Source organism: Lagopus leucura, unplaced genomic scaffold, assembly GCF_019238085.1.
Source record: "Lagopus leucura isolate 7727_CA_CO unplaced genomic scaffold, USGS_WTPT01 Super-Scaffold_806, whole genome shotgun sequence".
In the NCBI taxonomy this organism is placed as follows: domain Eukaryota; kingdom Metazoa; phylum Chordata; class Aves; order Galliformes; family Phasianidae; genus Lagopus; species Lagopus leucura.
In genome coordinates this window covers 8,475,304-8,492,165 of record NW_024962260.1, presented here as the reverse complement: position 1 = coordinate 8,492,165, position 16,862 = coordinate 8,475,304, and the positions used below count along the sequence as shown (strand labels likewise).

The following is a 16,862-nucleotide window of genomic DNA, read 5'->3' as shown; positions in this document are numbered from 1 at the left end:
AAATAGAACCTAGACTCCTCAGTCACTGCTGTTAAGCAGCAAGTGCTCCCTGATACAGGGCGCAGCCTTTGGCACGGTGTGGCGCATCACCATTCCACCCCACTGCAGAACAACAACTTAATGCTGCATCTCAACCAGAGGCCCCTCCGTATATTCACACACCCAATTTCCCCCAAGGCAGGCTGAGAAAAGCTGGATTTAGCCTAATAGGATACAATTAAACTGATAAATAAGCAAAAGCCTTGCAACCACTCTGTTGTTAAGATTTATTACCTAGGTCTTACAGCAATAATACTACAGAAGCAGGTAAGACACAAAAGTAGTTTCTGGAAAGTATCTCACAGGCGTTAAGTCGATTCCTTCTCTTTGCATGCTGTATCCGTAGCTACAGAAGCTGCCTGGTTTGCATCAGTGTCATCTGGGTTGGCACCATCTAAGTGCTCTGAGTCGTTGCATTCTGCTGCGACTTGAGCAGCATCAGGCTTTGCTTCAGCAGAGCTTCCGTTTGCATATTCAACCCTTTCAAAGAGTATCAGTAACTCACAGTGCTTGGTCTGAGGGAAGAGATCCACAGCCATTGCTTTAACAGGACGGAAGGCAGCTCCTCTGACTCGGTTGGAAGGGGCCCGGCAAAGGCTTGGTGGGGAAGATGGAGGAGGAAGAACTGTATTAATATTATACTATGCTGTGTATCACCACTACTCTTCTAAGCTTTTTCTTCCCCAAGCCTCAGCACTGATAGGGTTTGTCAGCACCCCTGTACATAGGTTGTTCCCAAAGCAGCACCTTTTGCTTCAAGATGAAAAGTAAACTGCAATGAATAGGACTTAAAAAATAAAAAGCCAATCTCAGCCCTCCTCCCCAGCAGCAGACTTTTTCTTTCTACCACGTTCTACTTAATACAAGAACTACTTACTCCACAAAGTTATTCATTGCAGCTCTAGGATTGCAGGACACATAAATAAGCTTCTTCAGCTGTTCAGCTCTTCTAATTGCAAGAATTACTTTGGAATCTAGACAAAGAAGAGACTGGATGTGAGTGTCAACAGACTTCAGAAAAATTCCAGCACAGACTCCGTCACAAACAAAACTGGTGTGGCACTGCACCGCTCCAAGTCACAGTTACAGCCTCGCACTTTCTTTATTCTATTGGTATTTTCCTGGGCACCCGCCAGAAAACAACTGGGAGAATGCACTGAAAACTCCAAGGAGGAAAACTTACGCAGTCCTGCTCGAGGTGGATCTACAATAGTGATCAGGTTCTGGGGAGGTAACGCGTTAATTAAGGAAGGAACGATATCTTCAGCCTTCCCACAGTGAAATTCAATATTACTCAGTTCTGTAAAAACAAATTAATGTTATTAGTTACAGCATCTTTCAATACTGTCAATATGGAAGCCTTATGCCTTACAAACTACAAACTGTTTTGTCTACCAGAAATTGAAATTACCGCTGACTGCTGCATCAAGGTGTTTAAACAGCAGTAACTTATGTGTGTCATTATCTACACTAAAGCAAAAGCCCACAAAAAATAGCTGCTGTTTAATGTTTAATTCATAAGGGCAACTGTGGCTTTGTTTCACATTTGCGTTGAAGTGTTTATTTATGAGAAAAAAACAACAAAGCAGTCAGCAGGAAAATTGATCATACAGATTATCATGCAATTTTGTTTTCAGGAGAGGTTATATTGTTAAAATGGACAAGATTATTATGGATAAGATGTAATTACAGGCTTCTTTGATAAGATGAACTAGCTGAGTAACTCCTACCCTTCCTAGAAAACAAAGATTTTAGCCTTTTAGCTTAACGAACCGTTAATCTGGGCATTGGCTTTGGCATCCTGCACAGCTTCTTGGCAGAGTTCAACTCCAATCACTTTCTTCACTTTCTACAGAATGAAGGGAAAAGATCAGCCCACCACACATAAATGTAGCAGTTATTCACAGCAGCAGTAATTAACAGGAACTTGGAGTAATACCTGGCTAGAGAACTCATGCCTTGCAGCCAGAAAAGGTTGAGAAGAAACCTGTGCAAACAACAGGCTCTTCTTAAGACTGAAACTGGGGGATGAATAGCATTTATCCCAGCAGGGAAGTAACAGACTCTACTTACGCTGGGCTTTTTATTTTCTTAGGGGAGACTCCAGACTTCCTCAAATGCTCTAGCAATCTCTATGCCAAAACTGATGCAAGTATAAGAAATATTGGTTATTCATAACCAAAGATTTCTGACAAAACACAACTAGTTAAGTGGATACACCTTTTTTATTAAGGTTTGGCTACCCTACAGAATTATGGCCTCTTTTTTTAATTGAAAATAATTTAGGGCACTCAACACAAGATTGAGTTTTCATAAATAGCTGAAAACAACTTAATTAGAAATCAATTATATATATGTATGGGAATTGCTAAGTCAGCCTGAACCAATGATTGAGCACCTGGGGAAGGGATGCAGCCAGCCCTGGGAGCACAGGCAGAAGCAATTCAGCTGCATAACCAGAAGGGGTGGAGCCTGGTCCAGCCCTCATCGAAGGGCTGGCAGCTACAAGAGAAGCATCCCTAGCTGGAGATCCCTCCTGCAGTGTCTGGTGAGCTCTGAGCCTTAGGATGGCTAAGCAAATTTATCTTTTTTCATTCCTGGAACTAGATTGTGACCATCACCCCTTTTTTGGGTCATTCAGAACTGGTTATCTGCTGTTGCCTTTTCCTACAATACATGTGTGTACATACATATATATACACACACACACACACCAAGTATTTTTTTTGTCAAAAGTGTAACAAAAGATCTACATCTGACTGTTAAAAGAAGATTATACCCAGGAGTAGACGTTACTTACCTTGGCCAAAGAAATCCCAATAGTTCCAGTACCACAGCAGATGTCGAGCACAGTGCTTTCTTGGCTCAGCTGTGCCCACTCCCTAATGGCAGCGTACAGAACTTCTGCAGCCTGTGTGTTTACCTGTGAAATTAATGTCAAACCAGTCTACTTCACAAACTGTAAACGTGTTTTAATGAGCTGCAGGAGAACAGCTTCTCTTTTACCTCATTTCTAAGAAACAAGCCCCATTCACGTGTAACCCAAAGTCATGCATGGCTGACTTCCAAGTCGTGACACCATTACAGGAGTTTCATTCAGTTCTGAAATACAATGATTTGGTTTCTATGTTCCTTCTGCTTCAGCACTTAACTCCGCTGCAACAGCACAGACTACATGGTCAGGATTAAAAGCATTGGGAGGGAAGAATTACCTCTTGGAAAAGGAAACGAACTACAAAGATTATGGAACTGCTGCTGCACGTTCTGTGCAAGGCCACTCAACAGGAAGCAAATGATATCAAAGCACTGAAGCAGTGAAAGGAAAAGCTACCTTTGACATCCCACCAAACACATTAACGCTCATTTACCGAGTTTTAACAGCAGAACACAGTACTCAAATGTATTTAATCGCAACGAAAGTGTAAAAGGTTGCATCTCCTAAGTATATACTATCTTGTTATGGGGAAGTAGCCAATTCTGAAGGCAATAATGCAAATCCAGTTAAGTTAGCAGCTCAGTATCATCCTTACTTGAAAAAATGCATGAGGAGAAATTCTAAACTTTAGGCCAAGAAGTTCTTCATAGATGTATTTATCGCCAGCCACGTGCTCCAAAGGTAAGTCTTCCAGATTGGGAGATTTCCTGGAGGAAGGGGAGAAACAAACACAAAAAGCAGACAAGCACGTTTGTTGCCATTTTTCCCAAAGCTGAAGTCATCTTGAAAACTATACTGCTACATACAGACAGAAATTTATTGTGTGCAACATCAATTGTGTTCTTCTACAGAACGTTGTCCCGAGTTTTTTTCTCATAATTCTTGTTCCATTTATACACAGTTGGGCCTAAAAGAGGCAGAACTTCACAGCCGAGAGCAAACAGCCACCTCCTGCAGCAACACCTCCCCAGTGTGGCAGCTACCCACTAACAGCGGGTTCACCACAAGGATGCTGGCTGCCTTTTTCCAGGCAGCACTATGTGGAAGTTTCAGGAGTTTTGTGGAAAAGGTAAATAACTGTTCAGCTAATTAGTAATGCTGCTGATATCTTCAGGAATTAGAAACAGATGAACTAAGGGTGTGGAAGTGCCACCTACTTTACTGTTGAAGACAACAAAACTGCTGCCACCCGAATTCCCCACAGCAAAGCTGAGTCCCTTACCTTTGGCCTTCCTCCACAAAGTACAGGGAAGTAACGCCGCTCTCCTTCCCTGCCCCTGCAGTGAAGTGCTCTGCCAGAGCAGCCTTCAGCTCAGCCAGCTCCTCTCTGCTTAACTTCTAAAGGTTTCATTGGAAAGGAGGGAGAATAATAATCTGTGTGACTTAAGAGATTATTTGCTACACGCCACCTGTACGGTAGCAGCATATAATAGAGAAGACAACTTACTGATGTAAATTAATTGCTCATTTACATGAATCAGACCATTTTAAATAGAAAAGTAGTTGCAAATAACTACTCATTTCTCTTTCACGTGCACTATTCAGAAAAACAAATTAATGTAATTTAGGCATCTCAAATACCTGAGGATTAAAGTAAACGACTGCCATGATGTGGCCATTCCTGCTGGTACGGACTGTGAGCTGCTTCCAGTGACCTTCGTAGGTTTCCGGGCTGTAAACTGAGTAAGGGGTTGACCTGCAATGTTCAGAAGCTGGGTTATTTAAAAAGGAATTGCTGTGGGGGGACAACATTCAATAGTTTATTGAAATAAAAGCAGCTCGGCAGGTAAAGCAATGAATCTGTTAAAGCAGAAGCGACATTGATTTGTCAAGAAAAGGATGACTTCCAAATCTGAACTGAGGAAAAAAAGATGAAGTAGATCCTATCTCCTCCTGCAACAATCTGTTCTTAGCTTTTCATAATCCTCATCCGCTTTAATCCTCCCAAACTCATAGAGAGCACAGGCAGCCTCTCACCATGTACAGAAAATGAAACAACTTAAGTCTTAAATGCCTTCATGGCTCCATGGCAAGTTGGAACTGCCCATTTCCACAATTATTCTGAGGTTTCGATGGCTGAGGATTTAACTGCTTCTTTAACTAATCTCTCCTTTTTAAGAAAGCATTGCTGCTCGCCCATTAATGTTTTACAGTTGTCTTGCAGGGTGATTCTCCCCCAAATCAGCCAAGCAGCTGCTTTTTGTTAATAAGAATTCTACGTGAAGCTGTCTTACAACTGCTTGTAGTTAATCTTACGAGAACTTTTGAGTATCCCAGACATCAAAACTTTCACAGGTAACTCATTTTACTTTTGCTCACCTTATATAGTCTTGAAAAGTTTTTACTACTTTTTTGGCAACAGCAGGAATGTGAATGGTATCAAACGGCTCCACTACAGCGCAGGTACCGCCCTTGTATTTGCCAAGACGACAACCCACAGTTTTGTCTTCTTGATTTACACCAATCCCAATCAGGAACTCGCATTTGTTGCGATATTCAGTCTAGATTTAAAATAAAGTAATGGAAGAGGTTCATACAGCACTCTCTGTATATGCCATGTTCATCCTGAAACAACTCTCACGTGGCCACAGGTACTTATACACACCTGCAGGACATTGCAGTTCCTGCAGAAGATGCTCCCAAGCTTTGGTGGAGGGGAACTAATGGCCATAATGACAAAGCACAAAGGACTTGCTATTCCAAGAGCAAACTCCTGCGCTCTCTGCAACATGCTTCCATTAGCCTACAACATGCTTGTAGGGACAGCATGCTTTTTAAAGGTACATTATTCTGCTTCTAGCAAACTTTCCCAGGCAGTATTTGCATGAAAGGCAACAATGCCTACAATTCATGATTGTGAGAGGAAGAAAAACCCTCAGTTTCTTCACTGTCTCTTAGGACGGCCGCCTGAACGCTGAGCTCCCTGCCAGCCCAGCGATCCGTTACCTGTAACGGTGAGGCCTTCACTCCCTCTATGGGGCAGCACATTCTGTTGTACTTCTGCTTCTGCAGGAATAGCCAGGGCAGCAGCGCTCTGTTGGTATTTCCAATTTCCCTGCCCGGATCAGAAACAACAATTAAATGTACACGTTTGGATCAAGTGAGGTTAACAGTTACATGAGACTTTTTTTTTTTTCCTGTTGTGGCCCACAAAGGCATGAGTTATCGCTTAGTCAGAGGAAAACCTTCCATGGTGTAACAGGGGAATAGAGCTCTCGTGTCACAGGGCCCGCAGCGCCAAGAAACGAGACTTTGTGCAATTTTATGGTAGGTGCCGAAGTGACCAGCGCACCCAACGCACGGGTGGAACTTTATCTACAGGATTAAGGGAAACGATGGAAAAACGCTTCCATTTGCAAAGACCGAACGTGAGAAGCGAGGGGATAACTTGTGAGAGAAGCCCAGCGGAGTGGGGCCGTCCCTGCACAGCTCTGGCCGGGCCGGGCGGCCCCTCTTGCCGTGCGGGGCCCCGAGCCGCGCGACCCGCTCCCGCAGCTCCCCGAGCCGCAGGCGGTGCCCGGTGCCCGGCGGCTCCCCGTTCGCGTCGGGCCGAGGGCGGCGTTACCGGCGGCATTACTTGGCCAGCTTCTGCAGCACCCGCTCGCACTCCCGCCGTTTCTCGGCCAGCTGCTGCTCGTAGGGCACGGCCCACAGCGGGGTGACCACGTCGGCGATCCGCTTGCCGAGGGGCTCCCCGGCCCCGGCCCCCTCCTCCCGCTGCCGTTTCCTCGCCATGGGATCGGCCTTAGGCTTGGCCGCCCGCACGCCCAGAGCGCGGCCCTTCCACGCGGCGCCCTGCAGCGCCCTGACGGCCTCGTCCCGCTGCTCCTCGCTCCTGAACGTCACGAAGGCGAACGTCTGCCCGCCGAGCAGCTTGATCTTGTGCGGGCTCAGCCCGTGCTTGGCCAGGAACTTCTTCACGTCGTTGAAGCCGACGTACTTGGGCAGGTTCCGAATCTCCACCTTGTAGATCTCGGAGGTGAACAGCTCCGCCCGGGTGTAGCCGTACGCGTCGGGGGCGCCCTCGGCCGCCTCCATGGCGCCGCGCCGCGGGACGGGAGCGGCTCCAGAAAAAGGAAGGGAAGAAAGCGAGCGGCCGCCACCCGCTTCTTCTAAGGGCGCTTCTTCAAAGGGCGCTCCTCGGGGCCGCCGCGTCCCATAAAAAATCGCTGCGAACGACGCGCCGCCTCAACGCTCCCTCAGCGCCGCCGCCATCTTAGGCCGGGCCGCCGCGGCGGGGGGGGGGAAAGGAAGGAAAAGAGAGGAAAGGAGAGGAAAGGAAAGGAGAACTGCCGGGCCGGGTCTCCGCGCTGCCGGGCACAGCTCAAAGCTCCGCGCTGCCCAGCGCGAGGTGGAGGGGCGGGGCGGGCGGCGCGGAGGGAAGGGGGCGTTTCCCATCGTGCCTTGCGGCGGCGCGGGCTGCGGGAATGAGGTAAAGGCGGGAGGGGCGGGGGCGCGCGGCAGGAAGCGCAGCGGCGGCGAGCGGAGCGCAGCGAGCCCGGCCCTATGGCGGACACCAAGGTGAGCGGTGGCGGGAGGGCGGCGAGGGCGGTGGGTGGGAGGGAGAAAGAAAGGCGGCGGAGCGGGCCGGGGTGGGGGATGGGGGGCGACGGAAGCGGGCGGGGGCCGCGCAGGGCCGGGGCCGAGGCCCGGTCGGGGGCCGAGCCGCGCGGAGGCGGCCGGGGCAGCGCCGCTCTCGGGGCCGCGCTCGGGCGGAGCTCCGCTCCCCGGGCCGTTCCCGCTCCTTCCGCCTTTCTTTGCCCCGCGGCCCGGCCCGGAGCAGCCCACGTGCCGCCTGTCGCGATACCGGCCTGCCCGCTCCCGCACGTGGCGGCGGGGCCGCGGTACCGCGCTGGGGCCGCTCCGCTCCTTTTCCCTCCCCTTCCCCACGCGCTCTAACGCGACTCGCTTCAATCTTAACGTCCCGCTCCGTCGGGGACGCGCCGAACCGTAGCGGAGCGCTCGTTGAATAACCGAAAGTTTTTCGCAGCGTTGTTTCCTGTCCTTTTCTTTCCGTGGAAGCGCGGCGCTCCGTGCCGCCCCTCAGCCCTCAGCAGGCCCCGCGGGCCGGGAGCGCCGTGCGTGCGCCCTGCGGCTGCGTTCGCCTTTGTGTTGTTCGAGCAGCACCGACGAAAAGACGCGGATCGCCTCTCTCCGCCCGAGATCGCTGTTTTGGCCTCGTTAAGTTTGCAGATCGCTCTCCCTTGTAGGCTCCTTCGCTGAGCGCGCCTACTGGCGCACCTGCCTGCCACGCGGCCGTGGTGCCGAGCCTCCTCACCGGGCTACAGCTTTCATGAGCCCGGCTGTGCAGGTGGACCCCGAGCGGCTGCGCAGGAAGCCTTATGTTGGCCATTTAGCCACCGGTTAAAAACAAAGGTCCTCAAAGGGTGCGGTGATGAAGAAAGTAAACTTAAATAACTTCATGAGTGTTGTTGCTGTGCTGCAGAAATCTGACTTGGGGAGTTCTGACACATAGGGCGAGAACAATGAACTTCTGTTGCCTGTCTTGATGGAGTTGGGCTGGTAGAGGTGGTTTCTTTAGTGATGTTTTTACCCCCTGTTAATGGTAGGTTGTCAGCCATGAGGTAGTGTGTCCGTTAGTAGCATAACGCACGTTGTGCTGGAGAAATGATTGGAGAAGTGACTTTTCAGCAGCCAGAAGCCAGGATAGTAAAACAAAATCAGCATGAGGCTGTTTCTTTTGTAGTCTAACTGCACATTGACACAGAGCAATTAATTTTCAACTGTGAATTTGGTTTATTTTTAGAGCACGGCTCAGTTGCTGAGATGCAATTGCTGAATAGCTGTGAATATAAGTATGCAGCAAGTTTATCTTTCTTTTTTGCTTTTCCCCCTTCCAGGAAGCACACGAGGAACATGATACTTCCACTGAAAACGCGGATGACTCTAACCATGATCCTCAGTTTGAGCCCATAGTTTCCCTTCCTGAGCAAGAAATAAAAACTCTGGAAGAGGATGAGGAAGAGCTCTTTAAGATGTAAGTAGAGCACTTCTACGCATTATCTAACTGCTTATCATACTTAAGTTTGACTGTGTTACAGGGAAGTTGGATGACTTGTTAGGAGTCTCTGTATGAAGCAGCAGTGTAAATTGGCTGCTGTTTGCTGTAGTGGCAGAGTTTGAGCTGGGGAGGGCTGACAGCACTGCTCCCAAGGAACTGATTAAGGTCTGGAATAGCATGAAGGAGATGGCATCATGAATTTGGTTTTAATATTGTCTCATTTAGCCTGAAAGAAAACATTAACTTGGGTAATAACTAAAGGTTTGAAGGTATGTGGTAGTAGTCTAAAACATATAGTGCAAAAGAAATGGAAGAGCAGCATGGAACCCAGGCACATCCCAGACAAAACTCTGTTTGGAACTAGTGTCTCTTGAGCAGATGTTTCCTTTCCTTTAGCAGTGTCTTAAGCTCTTCAGGCTAAGTCTGTGATCAGTGTTGACTGATCTCCCAGACTATTCCTGTTTTTCCCTTTTGGCACACTGGCATCTTGAAAAATTTAAAGAATGATGTTCTAAAGCTGGTAAGCTGCACTGCGGTGCAGCACGAGGCTTCCCTTGTACCTGACTGAAGAGCAGCAATAACAAGGATTTGGGAGTTGGAAGGGAGTGATTCTAGAGGGTGAGGGGCTTTGTTAACAGTGCTTCAAACACCAGGCTTGGAATTACACAAGAGCCTTAGTTTCAGGCTACTCAATTTTTTGAGTTAAAATTACTGCTGGCTGGCTGTAGCAGTTGTATTCCTAGTGTAGGAACTCTATGAATAGCAAAAGCTGTTATTTATACATTAATTTAAAATGCCAAATACATTCACTTCCTGAAGTGTGTCCAGAATATAACAAACCAGGGTAGATGTTAAAGAATTCCTCACAGCTTGCAAGTAAACTTGAGTGTGTGTCAGTTTCTGACACTGCATGCTGAATAAAAGCAGTGGTCACAGAATCACACAGAATATCAAGCTGGAAGGGACCCACAAGACTCATGAAGTCCAACTCCTGGCTCCACACAGGACCACCCAAGGTTCTTGTGTGGCTTAAAAGCCATCTGTTGTACCATACAGCGGAAGTGTTGTTTCGATGAGCTGTTACGTGCAGGCTGACTTCTTACGTTCTTCCTTCTTTAAGGCGAGCAAAGCTGTTCCGATTTGCATCCGAGAATGACCTCCCAGAGTGGAAAGAGCGAGGAACTGGTGATGTCAAACTGCTGAAGCACAAGGAGAAGGGAACAATTCGCCTCCTCATGAGGAGGGATAAAACTCTGAAAATCTGCGCGAACCATTACAGTATGTTATGCACTGCTATACATGCTACTGTTTTGTGTTTGTTTTTAAATTAAGCTTGATGGAGCTTTATACATTGAAAGTTAAGAGCCCAGTGGCTTTTAGCAGTATCTAGAGAATTGCTGCCTCTTAAAGCGAGTGTCCAACTTCCAGCAGACTGTAAATACTGTCATTTCTTGCTCTGACCACAGAAGACTTGTATCAAAACATGAGTGCTCACCTTCACGAACAGAAGGAGGCTGTGGTTTGATGATGGCCTGCAGCATTGAGTATGAAAGCTCTTAGTTTTAAAGAGTGCTGATGTTTGAAGACACTTTGAAATTTAACTGGGATAGACAGGCACAGTGTCACTGATCCCAACAGTTTGTTGTTTTTTAATGGTCAGAAAATGTGGACTTATGTAGTATCTTTGGAGTTAAGCTACATGCAGGTAGTTTGAAACAATTGCTTAATTTAACAATACTGATCTGAGAACAGAAGTGATGACTTATTTTTCTGTGGGCAAACCTTTACAGAAGGTCAAACAATCAGAGCACAGGTGTTCCTGGCTTTGAGTGAAAGAAAAGGGAAATACAAAAGTAGCACAGTCCCTAACCAGTAACAGTAATCAACCTTTTCTTTAGGAAAATATCCACATAAACAGATGTTTTTCCTGGAAAAACTGCTTGTGGTATAGATTCCTTTACTGAATTTCTGGCGATGTGCAGGCAGACAAAAAGACCCTTTTCATTTTTTACAAGCATTAAGTGAAACAGTGAAATCCCATCTCTAAATTTATTTAAAAAAAAAAAAAAAAGTGAGTTGACTGTCTTTAGATTTCTTCCAAACGAAACACAAGAGCCAGGCACTGGGATGGGGGGAAGCAAGGAATGCACATGTCTGAACTGTGTGCAGTGGGAGAGGGCTGAGTGGTGTGAGCAGTAACGTTCAGACTCCCCCCATTCAGTTGGGTTAAGTAACAGTGGTGTCTTGGAGGGAAGGGGCTCCATTTTGTGGGAAGGAGCAAAAGGGCTGAAAATGTGCTGTGTGCCTTTTACAGCAGCGCAGAATTTTGTGATCCCTTGTAGGAAAGCTCTCAGCAGAGAGCCTGATTAGATGACTAGTGTAGGAATAGCTATTTTTCTCACAGTATACCATATTTTCAGTGTGCAAAAGAATGGTCTTTCTCTCGGAGTGTCTTTTCTTCCTAAACTGTTTGACTGTTCCTAAGGGTTGTGCTTAATGCTTCCATCTCTCAGGTAAGTATAGAAGTTGTTTGTTTTGGGACAGAATTAAGATGCACTATAGTGAATCTAGCACTCTTTTATACAGTGATGACATTGTGTCATTTTACTGGCGGATGCAAAGAAAAATATATTTGGATGACGCTGTTTTTTTTATTTATCCATAAGTAATTCTCTATAAAATGCATTATGTAAGCAACAAAACCCTACAGATTTATGAAGGCTGGTGTGGAAAACGTGTATTACTGTGCTCTGTACCTCTTCTAATGCTTGCTTTTCAGTCACACCCCTAATGGAGCTGAGGCCTAATGCTGGGAGTGACAGGGCATGGGTCTGGAACACACATGCTGACTTTGCAGATGAATGCCCCAAGCCTGAGCTTCTGGCAATCCGGTTTTTAAACGCGGAAAGTGAGTGGACAGCTGCTGAACTTGTTGTACTGTGCTCTGAATGCTGCTGCAGAACACTGTCAGATATGGTACCCTACCTAGAAGCTTTAGCTAATTGCTGCTTTCTCTGGGAGAAGTCAGTTACTATTTTACCAAATGTGTTGACATATGGTGTAACAGCTAAATCTTAGTAATGTTTTCAGAGCTTTATGCCATAAGAACTTCTTAAGCTTAAGCTTTTTCATGCAAACATAATGCTGACTGAGCAGATGACGGGTGACCAGACATAAGTCAGCCCTTCACATATCTTTTGTGATGCTTGAGAAGGAGTTGTATTTCTTGAACTAGTTCACAGCTGCTTCTGAATTTCCTGTGGGGCAACAGTGACCTCGTGTGGTCAGTCGTGCCAAGCTGGCAGACCAGATTGCTGTTTCTATGGCTCTAGTGTTAAGTGCCTTGACTGAGCAGACTAGCAATCTATTGTTGCTTGTATTCACTGTGTATGAACATTGTTTAGGATAACTTAGACCAAAACATAAGACAGATCATATTTCTCTAGCTATTGTAGTCATGATTAACTTGAATTCGAGTCTTTGTCTCACAAGTACAGTACTCAAGCTTTATCTTTAGCACTTGTTGCTGAGACCCTAAGTTGTGTCGTGGTGTTCCTCTGGGGTGTAATGTAGTGGAGGGCCAGTAGTTCATAGCTAATCTTCAGTCTGCTGTGCATAGCTGTGTTAGGATACCGTTGTATTCTTATTTTTGTGGGGCAGGGGCAGCTAGGAGTCTTACTGACCACAAGGCAGTTCCTTCTGGAATCTTATTTGAAATATTTTGAAAGTGTGAAGGGCTTTCTTAGATTTGCTGCTCAAGATCTGCACAAAAAAAGTGACTGAAAAACTTTGTGGAGCTTTTTGTATGATCTTAATCACTCTGTAAGTACCTACAAGTTTTGTTTACACAGCCACTGATTTTGAGGGAAGATACTTGAGAAACATTCAGTGTTGCAAGGAGGTAAAGTTAATGAAAAAGTATTCTGTCTTTACTGAAACAGATGCACAGAAATTCAAGGCAAAATTTGAAGAATGCAGAAACGAGGTAGACAAGAGAGCAAAAAAAGGTAAGGGTTAAGTCTTAAATGTTGTGCATCTTCTGTTTGCTGGTTATAGCCCCCAGTGTGTCGTTGTGCTGGAGCAGACTCACTCTGTACCGAACTGCAGCCTTCAGTTCAGGTGCTTTTTTTGTCTGCGAGAGTAATCACTCACAGGCGTGATGAATGCCTTCTTTCTTGTGGAAGGCTGTTACAATTGCTATTGGGACATGGCTTTGCTTTTTCTTTTCTTTTCTTTTTTTTTTTTGTTTTTTTTTGTTTTGGAACTGCTGCAGAAGAAGTGTTTTGGTTTATAATACTCAAGTGAACTGTGAGCACTCTAACCACAGTGATATTTTCTCCTCCTAGTTTCCCATCCCGAATTCCACAACTACGTAGTCATGGAAATAGAATGTTCAGTTCTGATACTTAATGTATTTGGAGTGGTAGAATGTCTTCACGGGTCTTTATTGAATAGCTTAATGCATCACATTGTGTAATTGTCTGTTACAAGATAGCATATCTTGTGAAATAAACACCTCCATCTTCCTAAAGTACAGATTACAAGTAGTTGGCGAGCAACGCTTTTGATATTCAGATCAGAATCCTTCACTCTTAGGAACTGCCCCTCTGTCCCACTTCCAAAGTGGGGAGATGGGGTCTTGGGGAGGCTGGTTTTCATTTGAGATGGACTAGAAGCTGGGACTTGGGAGATTTCTGTGTTGCATGGGGTCTGTTTCTGGTAGCATGAAAGCTGACCAAATGATAAATATTTCTCTGTCAGTACGGTTAGACACTCATCTAGTGATTAAAATATCCAAATGGTATTTCTTGAATTCTGACACTGGAAGGAATTAGTAAAGAAGAAACAGAATGAGTCACTCCAGTGCTCAGTGGAAAGTTGCTTTTGCTCTTACTCTAAATACAGGTTGTCTCTCCTCCCTATCCTCTTTACCTTCCACCTTCACTGTTCCTCTGTTACAGGAAAATTGACTACTTCCTCTGTGTAACTTTTTTTTTCCCCTCATCAATCTCTTAGCAGGCACAGACAAAAATGACAGTGCCGATAAAGTTGCTGAAAAACTAGAGGAGCTTTCTGTAAAGGATGAGAGCAAAGAAGCTGAGAAGAAAGAGACCAAGGAAAATGAAGAAAAGCAATAAATCATCCTGGGCCTTGCAGTTTTTCTTTATATTTTTTCTTTTTTTTATTTTTACAAGGGACTTTATAAGGAACTGAATTCAATGTTCAGGTTGTTTTTTCTAAGCTTTTGCCCTTTTGAAGATGTCTTCAGAAAATCCATTCCCCAGTCATGAAAATGTACTGTGCTAACTTTCTTTTCCATAGTGGAAACACTTATTTATGGTCATCCAAAAGAGTGAATAAAACAAACTTGAAACAGCATCAGAGGATAGAACTGAGTTTTCTATATGCTTTAAAGGCTTATGAATACAATTGTTTCATTGGGTGTTGAGATGCATGTTGTCCTACCCAGGCTAACTAGATGAACAGACTTTATGAACAGGGAAGATTAGGATGGCATGCATGTCTTCTGAAACTAATACAGCACTCCTTTCACATTCCTCTCTGCTCTTTGTTCCTGGGCAGGAAACACACCTGTGATTCTTGAAATGCAGCAGGTTTGTGACATTAGACAGTAGAGCATTCCTGGTGCACTATTAATGGTGTTCCATTGGACAGGGAAAATAAAGGGGGAGCAAACATTACGTGAGACCTGAGTATTATCTTCCTACTAGAAAATCTCAGCTCTGCTGCTCATGAAAGTCATTAATGTCAGCAATGCTTGAGCCTAGCACAAAGCTGTAGCTGTGAACCCAGATCTTCCACAATGTGCTTCTTGCTGACTGAAGGCGGTATTGGTCTCTATATTAAGATGTATGCAAAGAAGTCTTAAACGTTGGAGTACCAGCAGTCAGCATATTGTAACAATCACACTCTAAAATTTATAAGCCTTTGTTTTTGTGTTTTTTCAGGGCCTTGGAGCTTTATATTGCTTTTAAGAATTGGGGAGGTGGTGACCTTACAGGATGCCTTCTGGGAGTCTGTCCCTCTTGAAGGGAGAAGTTCAGTTATTCTCTTAGGTGATCATGTTGTACACACTGAAGGGGCACAACTCTTGCCAGTAATGAGCAAGTTGATCAAATCTCTTTCCTACAAGCGTTAATTGCTTGCCTGGTTTCAAGTTACTGCTAGAGAGTAGGAGAAAATATATATTAAGTGATAAAACCAACACAATTTAAGTTGGATAGATTAATTGAATTTTGTTGTTAACCACTAATACAAGGTTAGTGTTAGATAGCAATGGAATTCTATGTTACTATTCTCAAACTATGAAAACTGAACAAAACTTGCTAAACTTTGTATGGTGTTAATATTGGCTAGTGAGACCTCTGTCTTCATAAAAAGGCTTTCTAAGTAGACTGGACTCTGCAATCTATCTGAGGAAAACAGACCTAAAAAAATGCAACTTGTGTTTCTGCTTAGTACTGCCTTTTATGCTACCGAACCAGTAGTCTTACATGTGGAACTGCAACTAAGGTACTCACTTCATTCAAACAAAGCAATTCCTTTAGTGTTGTACACGTTCCCCTTCAAGTACAGCAGATATTAAAAGTCTATTAATTAACAAAGATGGTCGAAAGGCAAAATATGGTGTTCTTCAGTGTTTCTGGTTTGGAAATAACAAAGCAAAGCTCTTTTGAAGTACGTAGCATTTGAATGTAAAAGCCAAATTGTTATCCATGAGTCACTGTAAATTCTCTGATCTGATAATGTCAAACTGTGTCTAAATTGATAGAAATGACATTTAAAAATTTCAAAATAAATGTAAATTTTCATTTAAAAGATTTGCTGTTTATTTAAAGAACTGCTGGGAATGTGCTCTTGGCCTGTGGGGCAGATGGAGATGACAGAGCATGATGGAGGCAGCAACACGGGTGGATGTGGTTTCACTAGCATTGTGCTGCAGACAGGAGGAAGCATCATTTGCCTTAATATTCTAAGTGTTCCTGTCTTAATGTTTGCCTTAGTATTGACAAAGTCTATTTAACTGTATTACCTTCTTTCTCTCTCCATTCCCCCTCCCTTACCTGTGCGTACTTAACTGATTTTCAGACATTTCCCTTCCTGCTTAGGTTAATTGGTCCATGTTTACAGTTCATGGATTGCTAACAAGCGATTTCTCTGGTTAGCACTTGGCTGAGGAACGTTCTGGTCCTGTAGAGCTGGCTACTCAACAGCCTGGGGATGCCTTGAAGTTCTTCCAAACTGGACTTAGCTAAAATTGCTATTGCTTTGAAATAGAAGGAAGGGGAATAACCCAGTGCTTCGCTGATGCACCAAAATCTTCAATGATGTATCGTTTCAGAGCCAGAAGATAAGGGGAAGAATTGTTTGTGTAACTTCTCAGCACGTGAATTTAAGTACAGAGTATCAACGAGTGGTCTGCTGGTGAACGTGCAGCCTACAGCAGTCCCTCAAAGCGAGTTGTTTGTGGAAATACTTTTTGTTCATGTGAAGTTCAGGTTTGTGTGTACAGCGTTACAAACCAGAACCGGTGTTTTAAGCACAGACCAGGTCGTGGCCCAGTCCTGCAGTACACGTGAAGTAGCGCTAGCCTGCAAGCTCTTCTGGGGAGTTTTATTTAGACCTGACTCGTGTGGGTGGCCAAAGCGCGCTCCTAACACGCGTCTTCTGCTTTACTGTGTGCTTCAACAGTCAGCGACATGCATCCAGCCGCGGCGGGGCAGATGCTGCCCGAGCACAGCCCTGCTTCGGCTCGTCGCGCTGCTACGTGCGCCGGAAGGCTTTCAGCTCAGCACCGCGCGGCGCTCTTTAAAACGCCGACCCGTTAGGCGCGGGGCAAAGGAC

At 45.3% G+C, this 16,862-nt stretch overlaps 2 protein-coding genes and 1 non-coding gene across 3 annotated transcripts; 2 read left to right on the top strand and 1 right to left on the bottom strand.

The window, feature by feature from the left end:
* Positions 1 to 252: 252 nt before the first annotated feature.
* On the bottom strand, positions 253 to 7,329 carry TRMT2A (tRNA methyltransferase 2 homolog A). The gene is made up of 11 exons (XM_042865476.1): positions 6,552 to 7,329; positions 5,921 to 6,029; positions 5,294 to 5,475; positions 4,556 to 4,670; positions 4,197 to 4,312; positions 3,570 to 3,681; positions 2,840 to 2,962; positions 1,813 to 1,888; positions 1,223 to 1,339; positions 917 to 1,013; positions 253 to 636 (listed from the first exon to the last, which is right to left on the bottom strand). Exons 1-11 carry the CDS (start codon positions 7,010 to 7,012, stop codon positions 348 to 350), a joined length of 1,797 nt encoding a protein of 598 aa, XP_042721410.1. The 5' UTR covers positions 7,013 to 7,329; the 3' UTR covers positions 253 to 347.
* Positions 7,330 to 7,426: 97 nt separating this feature from the next.
* RANBP1 (RAN binding protein 1) lies at positions 7,427 to 15,818 on the top strand. Its single transcript, XM_042866017.1, has 6 exons — positions 7,427 to 7,495; positions 8,836 to 8,972; positions 10,117 to 10,274; positions 11,776 to 11,904; positions 12,938 to 13,003; positions 14,013 to 15,818. The coding sequence occupies exons 1-6, from the start codon at positions 7,481 to 7,483 to the stop codon at positions 14,132 to 14,134; spliced, it is 627 nt and encodes a 208-aa protein (XP_042721951.1). The 5' UTR covers positions 7,427 to 7,480; the 3' UTR covers positions 14,135 to 15,818.
* LOC122177027 lies at positions 13,077 to 13,209 on the top strand. Its single transcript, XR_006177907.1, has one exon. It is a non-coding gene; the product is annotated as a small nucleolar RNA SNORA77 (small nucleolar RNA).
* Positions 15,819 to 16,862: the final 1,044 nt, after the last annotated feature.